At 59.7% G+C, this 27,216-nt stretch overlaps 1 protein-coding gene across 1 annotated transcript in view; it reads right to left on the minus strand.

Moving 5' to 3' along the window:
* Window positions 1–26,510, minus strand: part of LOC140399455 (CXXC-type zinc finger protein 1-like) — an 83,107-nt gene extending 56,597 nt beyond the window's left edge. The window contains 2 exon segments of the mRNA XM_072489032.1: window positions 25,629–25,736; window positions 26,505–26,510. Coding sequence (XP_072345133.1) covers window positions 25,629–25,736; window positions 26,505–26,510 — 114 coding nt within the window.
* Between the last annotated feature and the right edge of the window lie 706 nt (window positions 26,511–27,216).

The raw sequence follows: 27,216 nt of genomic DNA on the forward strand, positions 1-27,216 counted from the left end.
ACACACTCCCCCGGGGAACCCCCTGTAAATACTGACACACTCCCCCGGGGAACCCACTGTAAATACTGACACACTCCCCCGGGGAACCCACTGTAAATACTGACACACTCCCCGGGACCCCCTGTAAATACTGACACACTCCCCCGGGGACCCCCTGTAAATACTGACACACTCCCTGCGACGCACTGTAAATACTGACACACTCCCCGGGACGCACTGTAAATACTGACACACTCCCCGGGGACCCCCTGTAAATACTGACACACTCCCCCGGGATCCACTGTAAACACTGACACACACCCCGAGGACCCACTGTAAATACTGACACACTCCCCGGGGAACCCCCTGTAAATACTGACACACTCCCCGGGGACCCCCTGTAAATACTGACACACTCCCCGGGGATCCCCTGTAAATACTGACACACTCCCCGGGGACCCCCTGTAAATACTGACACACTCCCCGGGGACCCCCTGTAAATACTGACACACATCCGGAGACCCCCTGTAAATACTGACACACTCCCCCGGGGAACCCACTGTAAATACTGACACACTCCCCGGGACCCCCTGTAAATACTGACACACTCCCCCGGGGACCCCCTGTAAATACTGACACACTCCCCCGGGGAACCCCCTGTAAATACTGACACACTCCCCCGGGACCCACTGTAAACACTGACACACTCCCCGAGGACCCACTGTAAATACTGACACACTCCCCGGGGACCCCCAGTAAATACTGACACACTCCCCGGGGACCGCCTGTAAATACTGCCACACTCCCCGGGTATCCCCTGTAAATACTGACACACTCCCCTGGGACCCCCTATAAATACTGACACACTCCCCGGGGACCCCCTGTAAATATTGAAACACTCCCCGGGGACCCCCTGTAAATACTGAAACACTCCCCGGGGACCCCCTGTAAATACTGCCACACTCCCCGGAAACCCCCTATAAATACTGACACACTCCCCGGGATCCCCTGTAAATACTGACACACTCCCCCGGGGAACCCGCTGTAAATACTGACACACTCCCCGGGACCCCCTGTAAATACTGACACACTCCCCGGGGACCCCCTGTAAATACTGACACACTCCCCGGGGAACCCCCTGTAAATACTGACACACTCCCCCGGGGAACCCCCTGTAAATACTGACACACTCCCCGGGGACCCCCTGTAAATACTGACACACTCCCCCGGGGAATCCCCTGTAATTACTGACACACTCCCCGGTGACCCGCTGTAAATACTGACACACTCCCCGGGGACCCAGTGTAAATACTGACACACTCCCTGGGGACCCCCTGTAAATACTGACACACTCCCCGGGGACCCCCTATAAATACTGACACACTCCCCGGGGACCCCCTGTAAATACTGACACACTCCCCGGGGACCCCCTGTAAATACTGACACACTCCCCGGAGACCCCCTGTAAATACTGACACACTCCCCGGGACCCCCTGTAAATACTGACACACTCCCCCGGGGAACCCCATGTAAATACTGACACACTCCCCGGGACCCCCTGTAAATACTGACACACTCCCTGGTGACCCCCTGTAAATACTGACACACTCCCCGGGGAACCCCTGTAAATACTGACACACTCCCCGGGGAACCCCCTGTAAATACTGACACACTCCCCGGGGACCCCCTGTAAATACTGACACACTCTCCGGGGAACCCCCTGTAAATACTGACACACTCCCCCGGGAACCCCCTGTAAATACTGACACACTCCCCCGGGGAACCCCCTGTAAATACTGACACACTCCCCCGGGGAACCCCCTGTAAATACTGACACACTCCCCCGGGGAACCCACTGTAAATACTGACACACTCCCCGGGACCCCCTGTAAATACTGACACACTCCCCCGGGGACCCCCCTGTAAATACTGACACACTCCCCCGGGGAACCCCCTGTAAATACTGACACACTCCCCCGGGACCCACTGTAAACACTGACACACTCCCCGAGAACCCACTGTAAACACTGACACACTCCCCGAGGACCCACTGTAAATACTGACACACTCCCCGGGGAACCCCCTGTAAATACTGACACACTCCCCCGGGGAACCCCTGTAAATACTGACACACTCCCCGGGACCCCCTGTAAATACTGACACACTCCCTGGTGACCCCCTGTAAATACTGACACACTCCCCGGGGAACCCCCTGTAAATACTGACACACTCCCCCGGGACCCACTGTAAACACTGACACACTCCCCGAGGACCCACTGTAAATACTGACACACTCCCCGGGGAACCCCCTGTAAATACTGACACACTCCCCGGGGACCCCCTGTAAATACTGACACACCCCCCGGGGAACCCCCTGTAAATACTGACACACTCCCCCGGGGAACCCCCTGTAAATACTGACACACTCCCCCGGGGAACCCCCTGTAAATACTGACACACTCCCACGGGGAACCCCCTGTAAATACTGACACACTTCCCCGGGGAACCCACTGTAAATACTGACACACTCCCCGGGGAACCCCTGTAAATACTGACACACTCCCCCGGGGAACCCCCTGTAAATACTGACACACTCCCCCGGGACCCACTGTAAACACTGACACACTCCCCGAGGACCCAGTGTAAATACTGACACACTCCCCGGTGACCCCATGTAAATACTGACACACTCCCCGGGGACCCCCTGTAAATACTGACACACTCCCCGGGAACCCCCTGTAAATACTGACACACTCCCCGGGGACTCCCTGTAAATACTGACTCACTCCCCGGGACCCACTGTAAATACTGACACACTCCCCGGGGACCCCCTGTAAATACTGACACACTCCCCGGAAACCCCCTATAAATACTGACACACTCCCCGGGACCCCCTGTAAATACTGACACACTCCCCCGGGGAACCCCCTGTAAATACTGACACACTCCCCGGGACCCCCTGTAAATACTGACACACTCCCCGGGGAACCCCCTGTAATTACTGACACACTTCCCGGGGACCCCCTGTAAATACTGACAAACTCCCCCGGGGAACCCCCTGTAATTACTGACACACTCCCCGGTGACCCCCTGTAAATACTGACACACTCCCCGGGACCCCCTGTAAATACTGACACACTCCCCCGGGGAACCCCCTGTAAATACTGACACTCCCCGGTGACCCCCTGTAAATACTGACACAATCCCCTGGATCGCCCTATAAATACTGACACACCCCCTGGAACCCCCCCAGTAAATACAGACACACTCCCCGGGACCCCCTGTAAATACTGACACTCCCCGGGGCCCCCTGTAAATACTGACACTCCTCGGGAACCCCTGTAAATACTGACACACTCCCCGGAACCCCCCCTCTAAATACTGACACACTCCCTGGGACCCCCTGTAAATACTGACACTCCCCGGGGCCCCCTGTAAATACTGACACTCTTCGGGAACCCCCTGTAAATACTGACACACTCCCTGGGGACCCCCTGTAAATACTGACACACTCCCCGGTGACCCCCTGTAAATACTGACACACTCCCCGGGACCCCCTGTAAATACTGACACTCCTCGGGGACCCCCTGTAAATACTGACACACTCCCCGGGGACCCCCTGTAAAAACTGACACACTCCCCGGGGACCCCCTGTAAATACTGACACACTCCCCGGGGACGCCCTGTAAATACTGACACATTCCTCGGGACCCCCTGTAAATATAGACCATAGAACATTACAGCGCAGTACAGGCCCTTCGCCCCTCGATGTTGCGCCGACCTGTGAAACCACTCTAAAGCCCATCTACACTATTCCCTTATCGTCCATATGTCTATCCAATGACCATTTGAATGCCCTTAGTGTTGGCGAGTCCACTACTGTTGCAGGCAGGGCATTCCATGCCCTTACTACTCTCTGAGTAAATAACCTACTTCTGACGTATGTCCTACATCTATCGCCCCTCAATTTAAAGCTATGTCCCCTCGTGCTCGCCATCACCATCCGAGGAAAAAGGCTCTCACTGTCCACCCTACCTAATCCTCGGATCATCTTGTATGACTCAATTAAGTCACCTCTTAACCTTCTTCTCTCGATCGAAAACAGCCTCAAGTCCCTCAGCCTTTCCTCATAAGATCTTGCCTCCATACCAGGCAACATTCAGGTAAATCTCCTCTGCACCCTTTCCAATGCTTCCACATCCTTCCTATAATGCAGCGATCTGAATTGCACGCAATACTCCAAATGCGGCCGCACCAGAGTTTTGTACAGCTGCAACATGACCTCATGGCTCCGAAACTCAATCCCTCTACCAATAAAAGCTAACACACCGTACGCCTTCTTAACAACTCTTTCAACCTGGGTGGCAACTTTAAGGGATCTATGTACATGGACACCGAGATCTCTCTGCTCATCCACACTGCCAAGAATCTTACCATGAGCACAGTACTCTGTCTTCCTGTTATTCCTTCCAAAATGAATCACCTCACACTTTTCTGCATTAACTCCATTTGCCACCTCTCAGCCCAGCGCTGCAGCTTATCTATGTCCCTCTGTAACTTGTAACATCCTTCCGCACTGTCCACAACTCCACCGACTTTAGTGTCATCTGCAAATTTACTCACATCCTTCTACGCCCTCCTCCAGGCCATTTGTAAAAATGACAAACAGCAGTGGCCCCAAAACAGATCCTTGTGGTACACCACTAGTAACTGGACCCCAGTCTGAACATTTCCCTTTCAACCACCACCCTTTGTCTTCCTCCAGCTAGCCAATTTCTGATCCAAACTGCTAAATCACCCTGAATCCCATGCCTCCGTATTTTCTGCAGTAGCCTACCATGGGGAACCTTATCAAACGCTTTTCTGAAATCCATATACACCACATCAACTGCTTTACCCTCATCCACCTGTTTGGTCACCTTCTCAAAGAACTCAATAAGGTTTGTGAGGCACGCCCTACCCTTCACAAAACCGTGTTGACTATCTCTAATCAAATTATTCCTTTCCAGATGATTATACATCCTATCTCTTAGAAACCTTTCCAAGATTTTGCCCACAACAGAAGTAAGGCACACTGGTCTATAGTTACCGGGGTTGTCTCTACTCCCCTTCTTGAACAAGGGGACAACATTTGCTGTCCTCCAGTCTTCTGGCACTATTCCTGTAGACAAAGATGACTTAAAGATCAAAGCCAAAGGCTCAGCAATCTCCTCCCTAGCTTCCCAGAGAATCCTAGGATAAATCCCATCCGGCCCAGGAGACTTAACTATTTTCACACTTTCCAGAATTGCTAACACCTCCTCCTTTTGAACCTCAAGCCCTTCTAGTCTAGTAGCCTGAATCTCAGTATTCTCTTCGACAACATTGTCTTTTTCCTGTGTGAATACTGACGAAAAATATTCATTTAGCACCTCTCCTATCTCCTCGGACTCCAAGCACAACTTCCCACTACTGTCCTTGACTGGCCCTACTCTTACCCTAGTCATTCATTTATTTCTGACATATCTATAGAAAGCTTTAGGGTTATCCTTGATCCTACCTGCCAAAGACTTCTCATGTCCCCTCCTGGCTCTTCTTAGCTCTCTCTTTAGGTCCTTCCTAGCTAACTTGTAACTCTCGAGCGCCCTAACTGAACCTTCATGTCTCATCTTTACATAAGCCTGCAGTTTTCCTCTCCATCCGATGCATCCTAAGTCTTGCCTCATTGCAGCATAATTGCCTTTCCTCCAGATATAACTCTTGCCCTGCGGTATATACTTATCCCTTTCCATCACTAAAGTAAACATAATCGAATTGTGGTCACTATCACCAAAGTGCTCACCTACCTCCAAATCTAACAACTGTTCTGGTTCATTACCCAGTATCAAATATAATATGGCCTCGCCTCTCGTTGGCCTATCTACATACTGTGTCAGGAAACCCTCCTGCACACATTGGACAAAAACAGACCCATCTAAAGTACTCGAACTATAGCGTTTCCAGTCAATATTTCGAAAGTTAAAGTCCCCCATAACAACTACCCTGTTGCTTTCGCTCCTATCCAAAATCATCTTTGCAATCCTTTCCTCTACATCTCTGGAACTTTTCGGAGGCCTATAGAAAACCCCTAACAAGGTGACCTCTCCTTTCCTGTTTCTAACCTCAGCCCATACTACCTCAGTAGACGAGTCCTCATCAAACGTCCTTTCTGCCACCGTAATACTGTCCTTGACTAACAATGCCACCCCTCCCCCTCTTTTACCACCTTCCCTGAGCTTACTGAAATATCTAAACCCCGGCACCTGCAACAAACATTCCTGTCCCTGCTCTATCCATGTCTCCAAAATGGCCACAACATCGAAGTCCCAGGTACCAACCCATGCCGCAGGTTCACCCACCTTATTCCGGATGCTCCTGGCATTGAAGAAGACATATTTTAAAGCACCTTCCTGTCTGCCGGTACACTCCTGCAACTTTGAAACCTTACTCATGACCTCACTACTCTCAACCTCCTGTGTACTGGAGCTACAATTCAGATTCCCAAGCCCCTGCTGAACTAGTTTAAACCCTCCCGAAGAGCATTAGCAAATTTCCCCCCCAGGATATTGGTACCCCTCTGGTCCAGGTGTAGACCACCCTGTTTGTAGAGGTCCCACCTACCCCAGAATGAGCCCCAATTATCCAGAAATCTGAAACCCTCCCTCCTGCACCATCCCTGTAGCCACGTGTTCAACTCCTCTCTCTCCCTATTCCTCGTCTCGCTATCACGTGGCACGGGTAACAACCCAGAGAAAATAACTCTGTTTGTCCTAGATCTAAGTTTCCACCCTAGCTCCCTGAATTCCTGCCTTACATCTCTATCCCTTTTCCTACCTATATCGTTGGCACCTATGTGGACCACGACTTGGGGCTGCTCCCCCTCCCCTTAAAGATCCCCAAAACACGATCCGAGACATCACGCACCCTGGCACCTGGGAGTCAACACACCAACCGCGAGTCTCTCTCGTTCCCACAGAATCTCCTATCTATCCCGCTACCTATGGAGTCTCCAAAGACTAATGCTCCACTCCTCTCCCCCTTCCCTTCTGAGCAACAGGGACAGACTCTGTGCCAGAGACCTGTACCCCATGGCTTACCCTTCGTAAGTCCCCCCCCCCCAAACAGTATCCAAAGCGGTATACTTGTCACTAACAAATACTGACACACTCCCCGGGGAACCCCTGCAAATACTGACACACTCCCTGGGAATCCCATGTAAATACTGATACACTCCCCGGGGACTCACTGTAAATACTGACACACTCCCCGGGGACTCCCTGTAAATACTGACACACTCCCCCGGAGATGCTCTGTAAATACTGAAAGACTCCCCGAGGACCCACTGTAAATACTGACACACTCCCCGGGGACTCACTGTAAATACTGACACACTCCCCGGGGACTCCCTGTAAATACTGACACACTCCCCCGGAGATGCTCTGTAAATACTGGAACACTCCCCGGGAACCCCATGTAAACACTGACACACTCCCCGGGACCCGTAAATACTGACACACTCCCCAGAAACCCCCTGTAAATACTAACACACACCCCGGGGAACCCCCTGTAAATACTGTCACTTCCCAGGGACATCCTGTAAATATTGACACACTCTCACGACCCCCCCCCCCCCCCCCCCCCCCCCCCCACGCCCCCGCTCCCCCCCCTGAAAATACTGTCACACTTCCCGGAACCCCCCTGTAGGTACTGACACACTCCCCGGGGACCCCCCTGTCAATGCTGACACACTCCCCTGGGGTCTTCCTTGCAAAAACCGACACACTCCCCAGAGACGCTCTGTAAATACTAACACACTCCCCTGGGACCCGAGTCAATACTGAAATACTCCACGGGGTCTGCCTGGAAATACTGACACACTCCCCCGGAGACCCACTGTAAATACTGAAACACTCCCTGGGAACCCCCTGTAAATACTGACCCCCCCCTACCGGGGAGCCCTTGTAAATACTGATACACTTCCCGGGGACCCCCTGTAAATACAGACACACTCCCCGGGGACCCCCCTGTAAATACTGACACACTCCCCGGGGACCCATTGTAAATACTGATACACTCCCCGGGGACCCCCCTGTAAATACTGACACACTCCCCGGGGACCCCCCCCTGTAAATCCTGACACACTCCCAAGGGAACCCAGTAATCATTGACAAACGCCCCTGTGACACCCTATAAATACTAACACACTCCCTGGAGACCCCCCCCCCGCCCCCTGTAAGTACTGACACACTCCCTGGGAACCCCCTGTAAATACTGACACACTCCCCGGGGACTCCCTGTAAATACTGACACACTCCCTCGGAGATGCTCTGTAAATACTGAAACACTCCCCGGGGACCCCCCTACAAATACTGACACTCCCCGGAAACCCCCTGTAAATACTGACGCACTCCCCTGGGGAAAACCTGAAAATACTGACACCACCCTGGGATTACTTGTAAATACTGACACACTCCCCGGGACCCCCTGTAAATACTGACACACTCCCCGGGGACCCCCTGTAAATACTGACACACTCCCCTGGGATCCCCCCTGTAAATACTGACGCACTCCCCTGGGGAAAACCTGAAAATACTGACACCACCCTGGGATTACTTGTAAATACTGACACACTCCCCGGGACCCCCTGTAAATACTGACACACTCCCCGGGGACACTGTAAATACTGACACACTCCCCTGGGATCCCCTGTAAATACTGACACACTCCCCTGGGATCCCCTGTAAATACTGACACACTCCCCTGGGATCCCCCCTGTAAATACTGAAACACTCCCCGGGACCCCCCCTGTAAATACTGATATACTCCCCGGGGACCTCCCCTGTCAATACTGACACACTCCCTGGGGACTCCCCCTGTAAATACTGACACACTCCCTGGGGACCCCCCTGTAAATACTGACACACTCCCCGGGGACCCCCTGTAAATACTGACACACTCCCTGGGGACCCCCTGTAAATACTGACACACTCCCCGGGAACCCCCTGTAAATACTGACACACTCCCCAAGGACTCCTTGTAAATATTGACACACTGCCCAGCAAACCCCTGTAAATAGGGACACTTCCCAGGACCCCCTGTAAATACTGACACACTCCCCGGGATTCCCTGTAAATATTGACACATTTCCCGGGGACCCTCTGTAAATACTGACACACTCCCCGGGGACCATTTACAAATACTGACACACTCCCCAAAAACCCCCTGTAAATACTAACACACACCCCGGGGACCCCCCTGTAAATACTGACACTTTCCAGGAGCCCCCTGTAATCACTGACACACTCCTCTGGGACACCCTGTAAATATTGACACACTCCCGCGACCACCCCACCCTTGTAAATACTGTCACACTTCCCGGAACCCCCCTGTAGGTACTGACACACTCCCCGGGGACCCCTCTCTCAACGCTGACACACTCCCCTGGGGTCTTCCCTGCAAAAACTGACACACTCCCCAGAGACGCTCTGTAAATACTAACACACTCCCCGGGGACCCGAGTAAATACTGAAGCACTCCCTGGGAACCCCCTGTAAATACTGACACCCCCCCGGGGAGCCCTTGTAAATACTGACACACTCCCCGGGGAACCCCTGTAAATACTGACACACTCCCCGGGGAACCCCTGTAAATACTGACACACTCCACGGGAACCCCCTGTAAATACTGACACACTCCACGGGAACCCCCTGTAAATACTGACACACTCCCCTGGAACCCCTGTAAATACTGACACACTCCCCGGGGACCCCCCCTGTAAATACTGACACACTCTCCGGGGACCCCCCCTGTAAATCCTGACACACTCCCCAGGGAACCCAGTAATCATTGACAAACCCCCCTGTGACACCCTGTAAATACTAACACACTCCCCGGGAACCCCCTGTAAATACTGACGCACTCCCCGGGATCCCCCTGCAAATACTGACACTCCCTGTGGTCCAGATGTAAATACTGACACAGTCCCTGGGGACCCCCTGTATATACTGACACACTCCCTGTGAACCCCCTGTAAATACTGACACCCCCCCGGGGAGCCCTTGTAAATACTGACACACTCCCCGGGGACCCCCTGTAAATATTGAAACACTCCCCGGGGACCCCCTGTAAATACTGAAACACTCCCCGGGGACCCCCTGTAAATACTGCCACACTCCCCGGAAACCCCCTATAAATACTGACACACTCCCCGGGATCCCCTGTAAATACTGACACACTCCCCCGGGGAACCCCCTGTAAATACTGACACACTCCCCGGGACCCCCTGTAAATACTGACACACTCCCCGGGGACCCCCTGTAAATACTGACACACTCCCCGGGGAACCCCCTGTAAATACTGACACACTCCCCCGGGGAACCCCCTGTAAATACTGACACACTCCCCGGGGACCCCCTGTAAATACTGACACACTCCCCCGGGGAATCCCCTGTAATTACTGACACACTCCCCGGTGACCCCCTGTAAATACTGACACACTCCCCGGGGACCCAGTGTAAATACTGACACACTCCCTGGGGACCCCCTGTAAATACTGACACACTCCCCGGGGACCCCCTATAAATACTGACACACTCCCCGGGGACCCCCTGTAAATACTGACACACTCCCCGGGGACCCCCTGTAAATACTGACACACTCCCCGGAGACCCCCTGTAAATACTGACACACTCCCCGGGACCCCCTGTAAATACTGACACACTCCCCCGGGGAACCCCATGTAAATACTGACACACTCCCCGGGACCCCCGGTAAATACTGACACACTCCCTGGTGACCCCCTGTAAATACTGACACACTCCCCGGGGAACCCCTGTAAATACTGACACACTCCCCGGGGAACCCCCTGTAAATACTGACACACTCCCCGGGGACCCCCTGGAAATACTGACACACTCTCCGGGGAACCCCCTGTAAATACTGACACACTCCCCCGGGAACCCCCTGTAAATACTGACACACTCCCCCGGGGAACCCCCTGTAAATACTGACACACTCCCCCGGGGAACCCCCTGTAAATACTGACACACTCCCCCGGGGAACCCACTGTAAATACTGACACACTCCCCGGGACCCCCTGTAAATACTGACACACTCCCCCGGGGACCCCCCTGTAAATACTGACACACTCCCCCGGGGAACCCCCTGTAAATACTGACACACTCCCCCGGGACCCACTGTAAACACTGACACACTCCCCGAGAACCCACTGTAAACACTGACACACTCCCCGAGGACCCACTGTAAATACTGACACACTCCCCGGGGAACCCCCTGTAAATACTGACACACTCCCCCGGGGAACCCCTGTAAATACTGACACACTCCCCGGGACCCCCTGTAAATACTGACACACTCCCTGGTGACCCCCTGTAAATACTGACACACTCCCCGGGGAACCCCCTGTAAATACTGACACACTCCCCCGGGACCCACTGTAAATACTGACACACCCCCCGGGGAACCCCCTGTAAATACTGACACACTCCCCCGGGGAACCCCCTGTAAATACTGACACACTCCCCCGGGGAACCCCCTGTAAATACTGACACACTCCCACGGGGAACCCCCTGTAAATACTGACACACTTCCCCGGGGAACCCACTGTAAATACTGACACACTCCCCGGGGAACCCCTGTAAATACTGACACACTCCCCGGGACCCCCTGTAAATACTGACACACTCCCCGAGGACCCACTGTAAATACTGACACACTCCCCGGGGAACCCCCTGTAAATACTGACACACTCCCCGGGGACCCCCTGTAAATACTGACACACCCCCCGGGGAACCCCCTGTAAATACTGACACACTCCCCCGGGGAACCCCCTGTAAATACTGACACACTCCCCCGGGGAACCCCCTGTAAATACTGACACACTCCCACGGGGAACCCCCTGTAAATACTGACACACTTCCCCGGGGAACCCACTGTAAATACTGACACACTCCCCGGGGAACCCCTGTAAATACTGACACACTCCCCCGGGGAACCCCCTGTAAATACATACACACTCCCCCGGGACCCACTGTAAACACTGACACACTCCCCGAGGACCCAGTGTAAATACTGACACACTCCCCGGTGACCCCATGTAAATACTGACACACTCCCCGGGGACCCCCTGTAAATACTGACACACTCCCCGGGAACCCCCTGTAAATACTGACACACTCCCCGGGGACTCCCTGTAAATACTGACTCACTCCCCGGGACCCACTGTAAATACTGACACACTCCCCGGGGACCCCCTGTAAATACTGACACACTCCCCGGAAACCCCCTATAAATACTGACACACTCCCCGGGACCCCCTGTAAATACTGACACACTCCCCCGGGGAACCCCCTGTAAATACTGACACACTCCCCGGGACCCCCTGTAAATACTGACACACTCCCCGGGGAACCCCCTGTAATTACTGACACACTTCCCGGGGACCCCCTGTAAATACTGACAAACTCCCCCGGGGAACCCCCTGTAATTACTGACACACTCCCCGGTGACCCCCTGTAAATACTGACACACTCCCCGGGACCCCCTGTAAATACTGACACACTCCCCCGGGGAACCCCCTGTAAATACTGACACTCCCCGGTGACCCCCTGTAAATACTGACACAATCCCCTGGATCGCCCTATAAATACTGACACACCCCCTGGAACCCCCCCAGTAAATACAGACACACTCCCCGGGACCCCCTGTAAATACTGACACTCCCCGGGGCCCCCTGTAAATACTGACACTCCTCGGGAACCCCTGTAAATACTGACACACTCCCCGGAACCCCCCCTCTAAATACTGACACACTCCCTGGGACCCCCTGTAAATACTGACACTCCCCGGGGCCCCCTGTAAATACTGACACTCTTCGGGAACCCCCTGTAAATACTGACACACTCCCTGGGGACCCCCTGTAAATACTGACACACTCCCCGGTGACCCCCTGTAAATACTGACACACTCCCCGGGACCCCCTGTAAATACTGACACTCCTCGGGGACCCCCTGTAAATACTGACACACTCCCCGGGGACCCCCTGTAAAAACTGACACACTCCCCGGGGACCCCCTGTAAATACTGACACACTCCCCGGGGACGCCCTGTAAATACTGACACATTCCTCGGGACCCCCTGTAAATATAGACCATAGAACATTACAGCGCAGTACAGGCCCTTCGCCCCTCGATGTTGCGCCGACCTGTGAAACCACTCTAAAGCCCATCTACACTATTCCCTTATCGTCCATATGTCTATCCAATGACCATTTGAATGCCCTTAGTGTTGGCGAGTCCACTACTGTTGCAGGCAGGGCATTCCATGCCCTTACTACTCTCTGAGTAAATAACCTACTTCTGACGTATGTCCTACATCTATCGCCCCTCAATTTAAAGCTATGTCCCCTCGTGCTCGCCATCACCATCCGAGGAAAAAGGCTCTCACTGTCCACCCTACCTAATCCTCGGATCATCTTGTATGACTCAATTAAGTCACCTCTTAACCTTCTTCTCTCGATCGAAAACAGCCTCAAGTCCCTCAGCCTTTCCTCATAAGATCTTGCCTCCATACCAGGCAACATTCAGGTAAATCTCCTCTGCACCCTTTCCAATGCTTCCACATCCTTCCTATAATGCAGCGATCTGAATTGCACGCAATACTCCAAATGCGGCCGCACCAGAGTTTTGTACAGCTGCAACATGACCTCATGGCTCCGAAACTCAATCCCTCTACCAATAAAAGCTAACACACCGTACGCCTTCTTAACAACTCTTTCAACCTGGGTGGCAACTTTAAGGGATCTATGTACATGGACACCGAGATCTCTCTGCTCATCCACACTGCCAAGAATCTTACCATGAGCACAGTACTCTGTCTTCCTGTTATTCCTTCCAAAATGAATCACCTCACACTTTTCTGCATTAACTCCATTTGCCACCTCTCAGCCCAGCGCTGCAGCTTATCTATGTCCCTCTGTAACTTGTAACATCCTTCCGCACTGTCCACAACTCCACCGACTTTAGTGTCATCTGCAAATTTACTCACATCCTTCTACGCCCTCCTCCAGGCCATTTGTAAAAATGACAAACAGCAGTGGCCCCAAAACAGATCCTTGTGGTACACTACTAGTAACTGGACCCCAGTCTGAACATTTCCCTTTCAACCACCACCCTTTGTCTTCCTCCAGCTAGCCAATTTCTGATCCAAACTGCTAAATCACCCTGAATCCCATGCCTCCGTATTTTCTGCAGTAGCCTACCATGGGGAACCTTATCAAACGCTTTTCTGAAATCCATATACACCACATCAACTGCTTTACCCTCATCCACCTGTTTGGTCACCTTCTCAAAGAACTCAATAAGGTTTGTGAGGCACGCCCTACCCTTCACAAAACCGTGTTGACTATCTCTAATCAAATTATTCCTTTCCAGATGATTATACATCCTATCTCTTAGAAACCTTTCCAAGATTTTGCCCACAACAGAAGTAAGGCACACTGGTCTATAGTTACCGGGGTTGTCTCTACTCCCCTTCTTGAACAAGGGGACAACATTTGCTGTCCTCCAGTCTTCTGGCACTATTCCTGTAGACAAAGATGACTTAAAGATCAAAGCCAAAGGCTCAGCAATCTCCTCCCTAGCTTCCCAGAGAATCCTAGGATAAATCCCATCCGGCCCAGGAGACTTAACTATTTTCACACTTTCCAGAATTGCTAACACCTCCTCCTTTTGAACCTCAAGCCCTTCTAGTCTAGTAGCCTGAATCTCAGTATTCTCTTCGACAACATTGTCTTTTTCCTGTGTGAATACTGACGAAAAATATTCATTTAGCACCTCTCCTATCTCCTCGGACTCCAAGCACAACTTCCCACTACTGTCCTTGACTGGCCCTACTCTTACCCTAGTCATTCATTTATTTCTGACATATCTATAGAAAGCTTTAGGGTTATCCTTGATCCTACCTGCCAAAGACTTCTCATGTCCCCTCCTGGCTCTTCTTAGCTCTCTCTTTAGGTCCTTCCTAGCTAACTTGTAACTCTCGAGCGCCCTAACTGAACCTTCATGTCTCATCTTTACATAAGCCTGCAGTTTTCCTCTCCATCCGATGCATCCTAAGTCTTGCCTCATTGCAGCATAATTGCCTTTCCTCCAGATATAACTCTTGCCCTGCGGTATATACTTATCCCTTTCCATCACTAAAGTAAACATAATCGAATTGTGGTCACTATCACCAAAGTGCTCACCTACCTCCAAATCTAACAACTGTTCTGGTTCATTACCCAGTATCAAATATAATATGGCCTCGCCTCTCGTTGGCCTATCTACATACTGTGTCAGGAAACCCTCCTGCACACATTGGACAAAAACAGACCCATCTAAAGTACTCGAACTATAGCGTTTCCAGTCAATATTTCGAAAGTTAAAGTCCCCCATAACAACTACCCTGTTGCTTTCGCTCCTATCCAAAATCATCTTTGCAATCCTTTCCTCTACATCTCTGGAACTTTTCGGAGGCCTATAGAAAACCCCTAACAAGGTGACCTCTCCTTTCCTGTTTCTAACCTCAGCCCATACTACCTCAGTAGACGAGTCCTCATCAAACGTCCTTTCTGCCACCGTAATACTGTCCTTGACTAACAATGCCACCCCTCCCCCTCTTTTACCACCTTCCCTGAGCTTACTGAAATATCTAAACCCCGGCACCTGCAACAAACATTCCTGTCCCTGCTCTATCCATGTCTCCAAAATGGCCACAACATCGAAGTCCCAGGTACCAACCCATGCCGCAGGTTCACCCACCTTATTCCGGATGCTCCTGGCATTGAAGAAGACATATTTTAAAGCACCTTCCTGTCTGCCGGTACACTCCTGCAACTTTGAAACCTTACTCATGACCTCACTACTCTCAACCTCCTGTGTACTGGAGCTACAATTCAGATTCCCAAGCCCCTGCTGAACTAGTTTAAACCCTCCCGAAGAGCATTAGCAAATTTCCCCCCCAGGATATTGGTACCCCTCTGGTCCAGGTGTAGACCACCCTGTTTGTAGAGGTCCCACCTACCCCAGAATGAGCCCCAATTATCCAGAAATCTGAAACCCTCCCTCCTGCACCATCCCTGTAGCCACGTGTTCAACTCCTCTCTCTCCCTATTCCTCGTCTCGCTATCACGTGGCACGGGTAACAACCCAGAGAAAATAACTCTGTTTGTCCTAGATCTAAGTTTCCACCCTAGCTCCCTGAATTCCTGCCTTACATCTCTATCCCTTTTCCTACCTATATCGTTGGCACCTATGTGGACCACGACTTGGGGCTGCTCCCCCTCCCCTTAAAGATCCCCAAAACACGATCCGAGACATCACGCACCCTGGCACCTGGGAGGCAACACACCAACCGCGAGTCTCTCTCGTTCCCACAGAATCTCCTATCTATCCCGCTACCTATGGAGTCTCCAAAGACTAATGCTCCACTCCTCTCCCCCTTCCCTTCTGAGCAACAGGGACAGACTCTGTGCCAGAGACCTGTACCCCATGGCTTACCCTTCGTAAGTCCCCCCCCCCCCAAACAGTATCCAAAGCGGTATACTTGTCACTAACAAATACTGACACACTCCCCGGGGAACCCCTGCAAATACTGACACACTCCCTGGGAATCCCATGTAAATACTGATACACTCCCCGGGGACTCACTGTAAATACTGACACACTCCCCGGGGACTCCCTGTAAATACTGACACACTCCCCCGGAGATGCTCTGTAAATACTGAAAGACTCCCCGAGGACCCACTGTAAATACTGACACACTCCCCGGGGACTCACTGTAAATACTGACACACTCCCCGGGGACTCCCTGTAAATACTGACACACTCCCCCGGAGATGCTCTGTAAATACTGGAACACTCCCCGGGAACCCCATGTAAACACTGACACACTCCCCGGGACCCGTAAATACTGACACACTCCCCAGAAACCCCCTGTAAATACTAACACACACCCCGGGGAACCCCCTGTAAATACTGTCACTTCCCAGGGACATCCTGTAAATATTGACACACTCTCACGACCCCCCCCCCCCCCCCCCCCCACGCCCCCGCTCCCCCCCCCTGAAAATACTGTCACACTTCCCGGAACCCCCCTGTAGGTACTGACACACTCCCCGGGGACCCCCCTGTCAATGCTGACACACTCCCCTGGGGTCTTCCTTGCAAAAACCGACACACTCCCCAGAGACGCTCTGTAAATACTAACACACTCCCCTGGGACCCGAGTCAATACTGAAATACTCCACGGGGTCTGCCTGGAAATACTGACACACTCCCCCGGAGACCCACTGTAAATACTGAAACACTCCCTGGGAACCCCCTGTAAATACTGACCCCCCCCTACCGGGGAGCCCTTGTAAATACTGATACACTTCCCGGGGACCCCCTGTAAATACAGACACACTCCCCGGGGACCCCCCTGTAAATACTGACACACTCCCCGGGGACCCATTGTAAATACTGATACACTCCCCGGGGACCCCCCTGTAAATACTGACACACTCCCCGGGGACCCCCCCCTGTAAATCCTGACACACTCCCAAGGGAACCCAGTAATCATTGACAAACGCCCCTGTGACACCCTATAAATACTAACACACTCCCTGGAGACCCCCCCCCGCCCCCTGTAAGTACTGACACACTCCCTGGGAACCCCCTGTAAATACTGACACACTCCCCGGGGACTCCCTGTAAATACTGACACACTCCCCCGGAGATGCTCTGTAAATACTGAAACACTCCCCGGGGACCCCCCTACAAATACTGACACTCCCCGGAAACCCCCTGTAAATACTGACGCACTCCCCTGGGGAAAACCTGAAAATACTGACACCACCCTGGGATTACTTGTAAATACTGACACACTCCCCGGGACCCCCTGTAAATACTGACACACTCCCCGGGGACCCCCTGTAAATACTGACACACTCCCCTGGGATCCCCCCTGTAAATACTGACGCACTCCCCTGGGGAAAACCTGAAAATACTGACACCACCCTGGGATTACTTGTAAATACTGACACACTCCCCGGGACCCCCTGTAAATACTGACACACTCCCCGGGGACACTGTAAATACTGACACACTCCCCTGGGATCCCCTGTAAATACTGACACACTCCCCTGGGATCCCCTGTAAATACTGACACACTCCCCTGGGATCCCCCCTGTAAATACTGAAACACTCCCCGGGACCCCCCCTGTAAATACTGATATACTCCCCGGGGACCTCCCCTGTCAATACTGACACACTCCCTGGGGATTCCCCCTGTAAATGCTGACACACTCCCCGGGGATCCCTGTAAATGCAGACACACTCCCCGTGGACCCCCTGTAAATACTGACACACTCCCCGGGGACTCCCCCTGTAAATACTGACACACTCCCTGGGGACCCCCCTGTAAATACTGACACACTCCCCGGGGACCCCCTGTAAATACTGACACACTCCCTGGGGACCCCCTGTAAATACTGACACACTCCCCGGGAACCCCCTGTAAATACTGACACACTCCCCAAGGACTCCTTGTAAATATTGACACACTGCCCAGCAAACCCCTGTAAATAGGGACACTTCCCAGGACCCCCTGTAAATACTGACACACTCCCCGGGATTCCCTGTAAATATTGACACATTTCCCGGGGACCCTCTGTAAATACTGACACACTCCCCGGGGACCATTTACAAATACTGACACACTCCCCAAAAACCCCCTGTAAATACTAACACACACCCCGGGGACCCCCCTGTAAATACTGACACTTTCCAGGAGCCCCCTGTAATCACTGACACACTCCTCTGGGACACCCTGTAAATATTGACACACTCCCGCGACCACCCCACCCTTGTAAATACTGTCACACTTCCCGGAACCCCCCTGTAGGTACTGACACACTCCCCGGGGACCCCTCTCTCAACGCTGACACACTCCCCTGGGGTCTTCCCTGCAAAAACTGACACACTCCCCAGAGACGCTCTGTAAATACTAACACACTCCCCGGGGACCCGAGTAAATACTGAAGCACTCCCTGGGAACCCCCTGTAAATACTGACACCCCCCCGGGGAGCCCTTGTAAATACTGACACACTCCCCGGGGAACCCCTGTAAATACTGACACACTCCCCGGGGAACCCCTGTAAATACTGACACACTCCACGGGAACCCCCTGTAAATACTGACACACTCCACGGGAACGACACACTCCCCTGGAACCCCTGTAAATACTGACACACTCCCCGGGGACCCCCCCTGTAAATACTGACACACTCTCCGGGGACCCCCCCTGTAAATCCTGACACACTCCCCAGGGAACCCAGTAATCATTGACAAACCCCCCTGTGACACCCTGTAAATACTAACACACTCCCCGGGAACCCCCTGTAAATACTGACGCACTCCCCGGGATCCCCCTGCAAATACTGACACTCCCTGTGGTCCAGATGTAAATACTGACACAGTCCCTGGGGACCCCCTGTATATACTGACACACTCCCTGTGAACCCCCTGTAAATACTGACACCCCCCCGGGGAGCCCTTGTAAATACTGACACACTCCCCGGGGAACCCCTGTAAATACTGACACACTCCCCGGGGAACCCCTGTAAATACTGACACACTCCACGGGAACCCCCTGTAAATACTGACACACTCCCCGGGGACCCCCTGTAAATACTGACACACTCCCTGGGGACCCCCTGTAAATGCTGACTCACTCCCTGGGGACCCACTGTAAATACTGACACACTCCCCGGGGACACCGTGTAAATACTGACACACTCCCCGGGACCCCCTGTAAATACTGACACACTCCCCGGGGACCCCCTGTAAATACTGACACACTCCCTGGGGACCCCCTGTAAATACTGACACACTCCCTGGGGACCCCCTGTAAATACTGACACACTCCCCGGGGACCCCCTGTAAATACTGACACACTCCCCGGGACTCCCTGTAAATACTGACACACTCCCCGGGACCCCCTGTAAATACTGACACACACCCCGGGACCCCCTGTAAATACTGACACACTCCCCGGGGACCCCCTGTAAATACTGACACAATCCCCCGGGGAACCCCCTGTAAATACTGACACACACCCCCGGGGAACCCCTGTAAATACAGACACACTCCCCGGGGAACGCCTGTAAATACTGACACACTCCCCGGGGACCCCCTGTAAATACTGACACACTCCCCGGGGACCCCCTGTAAAGACTAACACACTCCCCGGGGACCCCCTGGAAAGACTGACACACTCCCCGGGGACCCCCTGTAAATACTGACACACTCCCCGGGAGTCCCCTGTAAATACTGACACGTTCCCCGGTGACCCCCTGTAAATACTGACACACTCCCCGTGGACCCCCTGTAAATACTGACACACTCCCCGGAACCCCCCTGTAAATACTGACACACTCCTCCGGGGAACCCCCTGTAAATACTGACACACTCCCCCGGGGAACCCCTGTAAATACTGACACACTCCCCCGGGGAACCCCTGTAAATACTGACACACTCCCCGGGGAACCCCTGTAAATACTGACACACTCAGGGGTGGGGGGTTAGGGGCAGGCGGGTGGGCGTGATGGTGGGGAAAAAGACTGGAGGGCAGGGAGTGAGGCACAGCGGGCAGGGCAGTGGCACGGTGAAGAAAGGGAGAGCAGGGGTGGGCTGGCAGTGGGCGGGGGAGGTGTTGGCGGGGGGGACGGCGGGGGCGGGGGGGACGGCGGGGCGGGGGGGGGTCGGCGGGGCACGGCGGGGCAGGGGGGGGGACGGCGGGGCAGGGGGGGGGACGGCGGGGCAGGGGGGGGACGGCGGGGCAGGCGGGGGGACGGCGGGGCAGGCGGGGGGACGGCGGGGCAGGGGGGGGGACGGCGGGGCAGGGGGGACGGCGGGGCAGGGGGGACGGCGGGGCAGGGGGGACGGCGGGGCAGGGGGGACGGCGGGGCAGGGGGGACGGCGGGGCAGGGGGGACGGCGGGGCAGGGGGGACGGCGGGGCAGGGGGGACGGCGGGGCAGGGGGGACGGCGGGGCAGGGGGGACGGCGGGGCAGGGGGGACGGCGGGGCAGGGGGGACGGCGGGGCAGGGGGGACGGCGGGGCAGGGGGGACGGCGGGGCAGGGGGGACGGCGGGGCAGGGGGGACGGCGGGGCAGGGGGGACGGCGGGGCAGGGGGGACGGCGGGGCAGGGGGGACGGCGGGGCAGGGGGGACGGCGGGGCAGGGGGGACGGCGGGGCAGGGGGGACGGCGGGGCAGGGGGGACGGCGGGGCAGGGGGGACGGCGGGGCAGGGGGGACGGCGGGGCAGGGGGGACGGCGGGGCAGGGGGGACGGCGGGGCAGGGGGGACGGCGGGGCAGGGGGGACGGCGGGGCAGGGGGGACGGCGGGGCAGGGGGGACGGCGGGGCAGGAGAGGGCGGGGCAGGAGAGGGCGGGGCAGGAGAGGGCGGGGCAGGAGAGGGCGGGGCAGGAGAGGGCGGGGCAGGAGGGGGCGGGGCAGGAGAGGGCGGGGCAGGGTGTAGTTGAGGGAGTGCAGGGGATGGCAGGGCAGGAAGCAAGGGCAGGGCGCGATCAAGGGCGGGGCGAGCCGGGCGGAGGGGCGGGCGAGCCGGGCGGGAGGGGCGGGCGAGCCGGGCGGGAGGGGCGGGCGAGCCGGGCGGGTGGGGCGGGCGAGCCGGGCGGGAGGGGCGGGCGAGCCGGGCGGGAGGGGCGGGCGAGCCGGGCGGGAGGGGCGGGCGAGCCGGGCGGGAGGGGCGGGCGAGCCGGGCGGGCGAGCCGGGCGGGCGAGCCGGGCGGGCGAGCCGGGCGGGCGAGCCGGGCGGAGGGGCGGGCGGAGGGGCGGGCGAGCCGGGCGGAGGGGCGGGCGAGCCGGGCGGAGGGGCGGGCGAGCCGGGCGGAGGGGCGGGCGAGCCGGGCGGAGGGGCGGGCGAGCCGGGCGGAGGGGCGGGCGAGCCGGGCGGAGGGGCGGGCGAGCCGGGCGGAGGGGCGGGCGAGCCGGGCGGAGGGGCGGGCGAGACGGGCGGGCGGAGGGGCGGGCGAGACGGGCGGGCGGAGGGGCGGGCGAGACGGGCGGGCGGAGGGGCGGGCGAGCCGGGCGGAGGGGCGGGCGGAGGGGCGGGCGAGCCGGGCGGAGGGGCGGGCGAGCCGGGCGGAGGGGCGGGCGAGCCGGGCGGAGGGGCGGGCGAGCCGGGCGGAGGGGCGGGCGAGCCGGGCGGAGGGGCGGGCGAGCCGGGCGGAGGGGCGGGCGAGCCGGGCGGAGGGGCGGGCGAGCCGGGCGGAGGGGCGGGCGAGCCGGGCGGAGGGGCGGGCGAGCCGGGCGGAGGGGCGGGCGAGCCGGGCGGAGGGGCGGGCGAGCCGGGCGGAGGGGCGGGCGAGCCGGGCGGAGGGGCGGGCGAGCCGGGCGGAGGGGCGGGCGAGCCGGGCGGAGGGGCGGGCGAGCCGGGCGGAGGGGCGGGCGAGCCGGGCGGAGGGGCGGGCGAGCCGGGCGGAGGGGCGGGCGAGCCGGGCGGAGGGGCGGGCGAGCCGGGCGGAGGGGCGGGCGAGCCGGGCGGAGGGGCGGGCGAGCCGGGCGGAGGGGCGGGCGAGCCGGGCGGAGGGGCGGGCGAGCCGGGCGGAGGGGCGGGCGAGCCGGGCGGAGGGGCGGGCGAGCCGGGCGGAGGGGCGGGCGAGCCGGGCGGAGGGGCGGGCGAGCCGGGCGGGCGAGCCGGGCGGAGGGGCGGGCGAGCCGGGCGGAGGGGCGGGCGAGCCGGGCGGAGGGGCGGGCGAGCCGGGCGGAGGGGCGGGCGAGCCGGGCGGAGGGGCGGGCGAGCCGGGCGGAGGGGCGGGCGAGCCGGGCGGAGGGGCGGGCGAGCCGGGCGGAGGGGCGGGCGAGCCGGGCGGAGGGGCGGGCGAGCCGGGCGGAGGGGCGGGCGAGCCGGGCGGAGGGGCGGGCGAGCCGGGCGGAGGGGCGGGCGAGCCGGGCGGAGGGGCGGGCGAGCCGGGCGGAGGGGCGGGCGAGCCGGGCGGAGGGGCGGGCGAGCCGGGCGGAGGGGCGGGCGAGCCGGGCGGAGGGGCGGGCGAGCCGGGCGGAGGGGCGGGCGAGCCGGGCGGAGGGGCGGGCGAGCCGGGCGGAGGGGCGGGCGAGCCGGGCGGAGGGGCGGGCGAGCCGGGCGGAGGGGCGGGCGAGCCGGGCGGAGGGGCGGGCGAGCCGGGCGGAGGGGCGGGCGAGCCGGGCGGAGGGGCGGGCGAGCCGGGCGTAGGGGCGGGCGAGCCGGGCGGAGGGGCGGGCGAGCCGGGCGGAGGGGCGGGCGAGCCGGGCGGAGGGGCGGGCGAGCCGGGCGGAGGGGCGGGCGAGCCGGGCGGAGGGGCGGGCGAGCCGGGCGGAGGGGCGGGCGAGCCGGGCGGAGGGGCGGGCGAGCCGGGCGGAGGGGCGGGCGAGCCGGGCGGAGGGGCGGGCGAGCCGGGCGGAGGGGCGGGCGAGCCGGGCGGAGGGGCGGGCGAGCCGGGCGGAGGGGCGGGCGAGCCGGGCGGAGGGGCGGGCGAGCCGGGCGGAGGGGCGGGCGAGCCGGGCGGAGGGGCGGGCGAGCCGGGCGGAGGGGCGGGCGAGCCGGGCGGAGGGGCGGGCGAGCCGGGCGGAGGGGCGGGCGAGCCGGGCGGAGGGGCGGGCGAGCCGGGCGGAGGGGCGGGCGAGCCGGGCGGGCGAGCCGGGCGGAGGGGCGGGCGAGCCGGGCGGAGGGGCGGGCGAGCCGGGCGGAGGGGCGGGCGAGCCGGGCGGAGGGGCGGGCGAGCCGGGCGGAGGGGCGGGCGAGCCGGGCGGAGGGGCGGGCGAGCCGGGCGGAGGGGCGGGCGAGCCGGGCGGAGGGGCGGGCGAGCCGGGCGGAGGGGCGGGCGAGCCGGGCGGAGGGGCGGGCGAGCCGGGCGGAGGGGCGGGCGAGCCGGGCGGAGGGGCGGGCGAGCCGGGCGGAGGGGCGGGCGAGCCGGGCGGAGGGGCGGGCGAGCCGGGCGGAGGGGCGGGCGAGCCGGGCGGAGGGGCGGGCGAGCCGGGCGGAGGGGCGGGCGAGCCGGGCGGAGGGGCGGGCGAGCCGGGCGGAGGGGCGGGCGAGCCGGGCGGAGGGGCGGGCGAGCCGGGCGGAGGGGCGGGCGAGCCGGGCGGAGGGGCGGGCGAGCCGGGCGGAGGGGCGGGCGAGCCGGGCGTAGGGGCGGGCGAGCCGGGCGGAGGGGCGGGCGAGCCGGGCGGAGGGGCGGGCGAGCCGGGCGGAGGGGCGGGCGAGCCGGGCGGAGGGGCGGGCGAGCCGGGCGGAGGGGCGGGCGAGCCGGGCGGAGGGGCGGGCGAGCCGGGCGGAGGGGCGGGCGAGCCGGGCGGAGAGGCGGGCGAGCCGGGCGGAGGGGCGGGCGCGCCGGGCGGGCGAGCCGGGCGGAGGGGCGGGCGAGCCGGGCGGAGGGGCGGGCGAGCCGGGCGGAGGGGCGGGCGAGCCGGGCGGAGGGGCGGGCGAGCCGGGCGGAGGGGCGGGCGAGCCGGGCGGAGGGGCGGGCGAGCCGGGCGGAGGGGCGGGCGAGCCGGGCGGAGGGGCGGGCGAGCCGGGTGGACGAGCCAGGCGGAGGGGCGGGCGAGCCGGGCGGAGGGGCGGGCGAGCCGGGCGGAGGGGCGGGCGAGCCGGGCGGAGGGGCGGGCGAGCCGGGCGGAGGGGCGGGCGAGCCGGGCGGAGGGGCGGGCGAGCCGGGCGGAGGGGCGGGCGAGCCGGGCGGAGGGGCGGGCGAGCCGGGCGGAGGGGCGGGCGAAGGGGGCGGGCGAGCCAGGCGGAGGGGCGGGCGAGCCAGGCGGAGGGGCGGGCGAGCCAGGCGGAGGGGCGGGCGAGCCAGGCGGAGGGGCGGGCGAGCCAGGCGGAGGGGCGGGCGAGCCAGGCGGAGGGGCGGGCGAGCCAGGCGGAGGGGCGGGCGAGCCAGGCGGAGGGGCGGGCGAGCCAGGCGGAGGGGCGGGCGAGCCAGGCGGAGGGGCGGGCGAGCCAGGCGGAGGGGCGGGCGAGCCAGGCGGAGGGGCGGGCGAGCCGGGCGGGCGAGCCGGGCGGAGGGGGCGGGCGAGCCGGGCGGGCGAAGGGGCGGGCGAGCCAGGCGGAGGGGCGGGCAAGCCAGGCGGAGGGGCGGGCAAGCCAGGCGGGCGAAGGGGCGGGCGAGCCAGGCGGAGGGGCGGGCGAGCCCGGCGGAGGGGTGTGTGAGCGCACCCCGCACACACCTCATTTCCCTCAACATGCTCACTACAGGAGTGCAAACTCATGCTCTCGGACCTCTGTGCTTCAAGATGGACCCCGGTTAAAAATATTTCTCTGGATCCACTCAGCCCTCTCACTCCAAGACCCCTTCTCTCACATCAATCCTCGATTGTGTGTGCCTTCTCCTTGCCTCCCTCACAGTCCTGTTACCCAGTGCACTGACTGCTCCAGTGAGATTTCCTCTTTTTAATGCCAGTGAACTCGACCCTGAGGCAGGAACCTGTCCGATGTGGGAGTGTAGCGATGCTGTGCTGACTTGCTGAAACCCTCAGTGAGTCCGTGTCTCCTGGATACACAGTTAGAAAGGAGGAAAAAAAACTCACTTACCTTTTTTTCGGATTTCTTCTCCCTCCGCTGCACATGCTTCACCTTCACGGCACGCTTCCGCAGTGGGGGGTCGATGAAGAGCGAATCCTCAAATTCACTGAGCCACGGCTGTCAGAGAACGAGACAGGGTATTACAGTCAACCACACGTCACTATCACCCCCACCTCCCGACCCTGACCCGCATCGATACCCCCGACCCTGACCCACATCCACACCCCCGACCCTGACCCACATCGATACCCCCGACCCTGACCCACATCCACAACCCCGACCCACATCCCCGACCCTGACCCACATCGATACCCCCGACCCTGACCCACATCCACAACCCCGATCCAGACCCACATCGATACCCCCGACCCTGACCCACATCCACAACCCCGACCCACATCCACACTCCCGACCCTGACCCACATCGATACCCCCGACCCTGACCCACATCCACACCCCCGACCCTGACCCACATCGATACCCCCGACCCTGACCCACATCCACACCCCCGACCCTGACCCACATCCACAACCCCGACCCACATCCACACCCCCGACCCTGACCCGCATCGATACCCCCGACCCTGACCCGCATCCACACCCCCGACCCTGACCCACATCCACACACCCGACCCGGACCCACATCGATACCCCCGACCCTGACCCACATCCACAACCCCGACCATGACCCACATCGATACCCCAACCCTGACCCGCATCGATACCCCGACCCTGACCCGCATCGATACCCCGACCCTGACCCACATCTACACCCCCGACCCTGACCCACATCGAAACCCCGGACCCTGACCCACATCTACACCCCCGACCCTGACCCACGTCGATACCCCCGATCCTGATCCGCATCGACACCCCCGACCCTGACCCGCATCGACACCCCCGACCCTGACCCGCATCGATACCCCCGACCCTGACCCGCATCGATACCCCCGACCCTGACCCGCATCGATACCCCCGACCCTGACCCACATCGATACCCCCGACCCTGACCCACATCGATACCCCCGACCCTGACCCACATCGATAGCCCCGACCCTGACCCACATCGATAGCCCCGACCCTGACCCACATCGATAGCCCCGACCCTGACCCACATCGATAGCCCCGACCCACATCCACACCCCCGACCCACATCCACACACCCGACCCTGACCCACATCGATAACCCCGACCCTGACCCACATCCACAACCCCGACCCACATCCACACCCCCGGCCCTGACCCACATCGATACCCCTGACCCACATCGATATTCCGACCCTGACCCACATCCACAACCCCGACCCACATCCACACCCCCGACCCTGACCCACATCGATACCCCCTGACCCTGACCCGCATCGATACTCCCGACCCTGACCCACATCGAAACCCCCGACCCTGACCCGCATCCACACCCCCGACCCACATCCACACACCCGACCCTGACCCACATCGACCACCGACCCACATCGATACCCCTGACCCTGACCCACATCCTCACCCCCGAATCTGATCCACATCCACACCCCCGACCCTGACCCGCATCGATACCCCCGAACCTGACCCGCATCCACACCCCCGACCATGACCCACAT

Source organism: Scyliorhinus torazame, chromosome 22, assembly GCF_047496885.1.
Source record: "Scyliorhinus torazame isolate Kashiwa2021f chromosome 22, sScyTor2.1, whole genome shotgun sequence".
NCBI classification, from domain to species: Eukaryota; Metazoa; Chordata; class Chondrichthyes; order Carcharhiniformes; family Scyliorhinidae; genus Scyliorhinus; species Scyliorhinus torazame.